The sequence below is a fragment of the Scyliorhinus canicula genome, chromosome 6 (genome assembly GCF_902713615.1).
Source record: "Scyliorhinus canicula chromosome 6, sScyCan1.1, whole genome shotgun sequence".
Lineage (NCBI taxonomy): Eukaryota > Metazoa > Chordata > Chondrichthyes > Carcharhiniformes > Scyliorhinidae > Scyliorhinus > Scyliorhinus canicula.
The window spans coordinates 120467917-120470971 of NC_052151.1; the positions used below are offsets into that span (position 1 = coordinate 120467917).

The window sequence follows — 3055 nt, forward strand, 5'->3', positions numbered from 1 at the left end:
CGATTCAGAAAGAAAGATTTGCATTTATAAAGTGCTGTTTAGACTTGTTCAAAAGCACTTTGCAGGCAATTAAATCCTTTTGAAATGTAATAATGAGTTGGTGCTGCCATTTAGGGAACCTGGCAGCTAATTTGTGCAAAGCAGGCTTCGACAAACAACAATGAAATAAATGACCAAATCGAATTTCGGTGTCGGTTGAGTGGGAAATATTGACCAGGACAAAACTTTCTCTTACAAAGCCTGACATACAGGCTGAAACAACCTTTAAAAGAATTACATTGTATAATACCACCTGACTTCACCTCACGTCACAGAACTGTACACTGCGCTTTTCTCGTACCTTCCGAGGGGAATGTGCACACTCCGTTCATTCCTAGAGTGGACACAGCGACTGTGAAGGAACGGTGATGTATCGCCAAGTCAGGGTGGTGAATGGCTTGGAAGTGAACCTCCAGGCCGCGGTGTTCCCACTTATCTGCTGCCCTCGTCCTTGTCGAATCTAGATCAGTGTTTTTCAAACGTTTTTTTCCGAGGACCCATTTTTACCAACTGGCCAACCTTTGGGACCCACGCCGGCCGACCTTCGCAGCTCACGCCAGCCGGCCTTTGCGACCCATGCCGGCAATCCTTTGCAGCTCATACCGGCAGATCTTCGCGACCCACTATTTTCTCTGACCTTGTTTGCTGCTGACAAAATGGAGGAATCGCAATCGCGCCCAAAGCGACGTTCGGGACTGTGACCTGCTCTCTGCCTCCCTCAGGCAGGAAGATTACATAGAATTTTTAAAAAATCTTCTGCGTCTCCGATTGCGCAAAGCCGCAGCAGCTGGCTTTTATATTCAATTTTTATTTATTTTTTGTAAATTGTAACAATGTTGTTGCTCGGCACTGTTTAATCAAAGAGACCAAAGCCCATGTCATCGTCAGATTTTTCCTGTTTCTTCTCTTCCTTTTTCTCTTCAGCAGCAACAGGGACAGCGGTGGAAACAACTGTTGCAGCAGCTGGGGCACTGCTACCAGCACCAACATTGCAGATCAGATTATTGACGTCAATATTAGCCAATGCCATGGCAAACAGACTAGGCCAGAAAGGCTCAATGGTCATACCAGCTGTTTTAATCAGGGCATTGAGTTTGTCTTCAGTGACAGTGACCTCATCGTCGTACAGGATGAGCGCGCTGCAGATACAGGCGGGTTCCGAGGTGGAGACCATGGCGCTGGATCTCTGTGGGTGGGTCCGATAGTGCTAGTCACCGGGGGGAATCTTGGCCTTAGCTTTGTTCAGAAGAACCGAGCACATCCGAACTGGGCAGAGCGAGCAGTAGCCGGCTTTTTATTATGCCGGCTGCGAGCGGCCTTTTTAACCATATAACAAAAATGCGGCTGCACTGTGCATGCATGCCCGATCATTGGTGCGCATGCGCATAGTTTGTGCGCATGCGCACCGATGATCGGGCATGCACACGCAGTGCGGCCGCATTTTTGTATATGGTAAAAAGGCCACTCGCAGCTGGTATAGTTAAAAGCCGGCTGCTGCGGCTGTTGCGCGCGGATTTGCGCGATCAAGAGCGCCGCGACGGACAACTCCGCGACCCTCCTGACACCTGCCCGCGGGTCCCGCCCCCGACTTGACAATGCCTGATCTTGATAATCGTGGTCATGAGTTTTACAGGATCTGCCGAAGGAGCTTTGGTGAGTTTCTGCAGTGCATCTTGTACGTTAGTGGTGCAGGGAGCAAATGTCTATGGATGGGGTGCCAATCAAACAGGCTGCTATGTCTGGGAAACTTTAATGAGAAATGGTCAAACATAAACAAAGGATAGCAAAAGCTTCTATAAGTACATAAAAGGGACGAGAGTCACGAAAGTGAATGTTGGTACCTTGAAACTTAAACCATATTGATGGATCAGTACTTTGTTAATATATTTCTGTGTCGCCGCACAAGATTTCTATCACATAGAATGGTGGAGCAGGCTCGAGAGGCTAAATTGCCTACTCCTGCTCCTAGTTCTTATGTTCTTAAGGTCGGCGGCCATGGGCCACAAAGGTCTGCCGGTGTGCATCGTGAAGGTCGGCCAGCGTGGGTCATGAAGGTCGGCCAGCGTGGGTCGCAAAGGTCGTCCGGCTTGGGTTGCGAAGGTCGGCCTAGTTGGGTCCCAAAGGTTGGCTGGTTGTTAAAAATGGGTCCCCGGAAAAAAAGCTTGAAAAACACTGACCTATACTGAGGTGGTGGCCTCTTCGGCCTTCACTACTCCTGCAGCCCCGTCACCCTTCCGGTTGCTAACCTAGAAAGTAGGGGTCAAATACTACACTCACCCACCCTCACCATAGAGGCATGCATTTGCGCAATGTCCAGGGTTTTCGGCCCCTCGGCCATTGTGGCCACCTCTCGTATGTACGGGAAGGTTGTATTTTTCCTGGTGGCCGAGAGGGCAGTCCACCTTGACCTTGAAAAGGGGCTCAGTCAATTTAAAGTGAGACTACAAGAATACAATGCAACAAATTTGAGTATGATAGTTTGCATGGTTCATCACTAACCAGTGATAAGTAAGCATCATTTATCTTCCGATACAGAAAGGACAGGACCTACATGGTGGTGACTCTCTTGAGGCCACTGCTGAGAGGGTCATACTCTCCAAAGTCCTGCCCTACCTCGTAAGGAGCTCCTCCTCCCCCACTTGCAACTACTGGGGGAGGTACTTTCTGAGGTGGCGCCTCAGGCACATCTATTCTTTCCGGCGCCAGGCTTTCATCCGCCTTGCCTGGGAGGAGATATTAGAGGGGGGATTCGAAGTTTCCCATCAAGGGGAAACTTTCCTTATATTTTGGTCTGTGGAAGGCGTGCAGTGCCATGCCGGCAAGACGGTGGGGCATGTGTGAAAGAATTGCTCCACCTCCAAGGCCACCATGGACACCGCCGTCCCCTACCCCTCCACTGATGTTACCACCCCAACCCCATCAGGGGACAACACGCTGGCGCTTACCAACCAATTGGCTGCTGCCGTGGAGGAGGGAGGGAAACCGCGAGGCCCGTAAGAGGTTGAGGCGGGGATCG

General features: G+C 50.3%; 1 protein-coding gene across 1 annotated transcript; it reads right to left on the minus strand.

Moving 5' to 3' along the window:
- Positions 1-892: 892 nt before the first annotated feature.
- Positions 893-1213, minus strand: LOC119967941 (60S acidic ribosomal protein P1-like). Its single transcript, XM_038801040.1, has one exon. The coding sequence runs from the start codon at positions 1211-1213 to the stop codon at positions 893-895; it is 321 nt and encodes a 106-aa protein (XP_038656968.1).
- Between the last annotated feature and the right edge of the window lie 1842 nt (positions 1214-3055).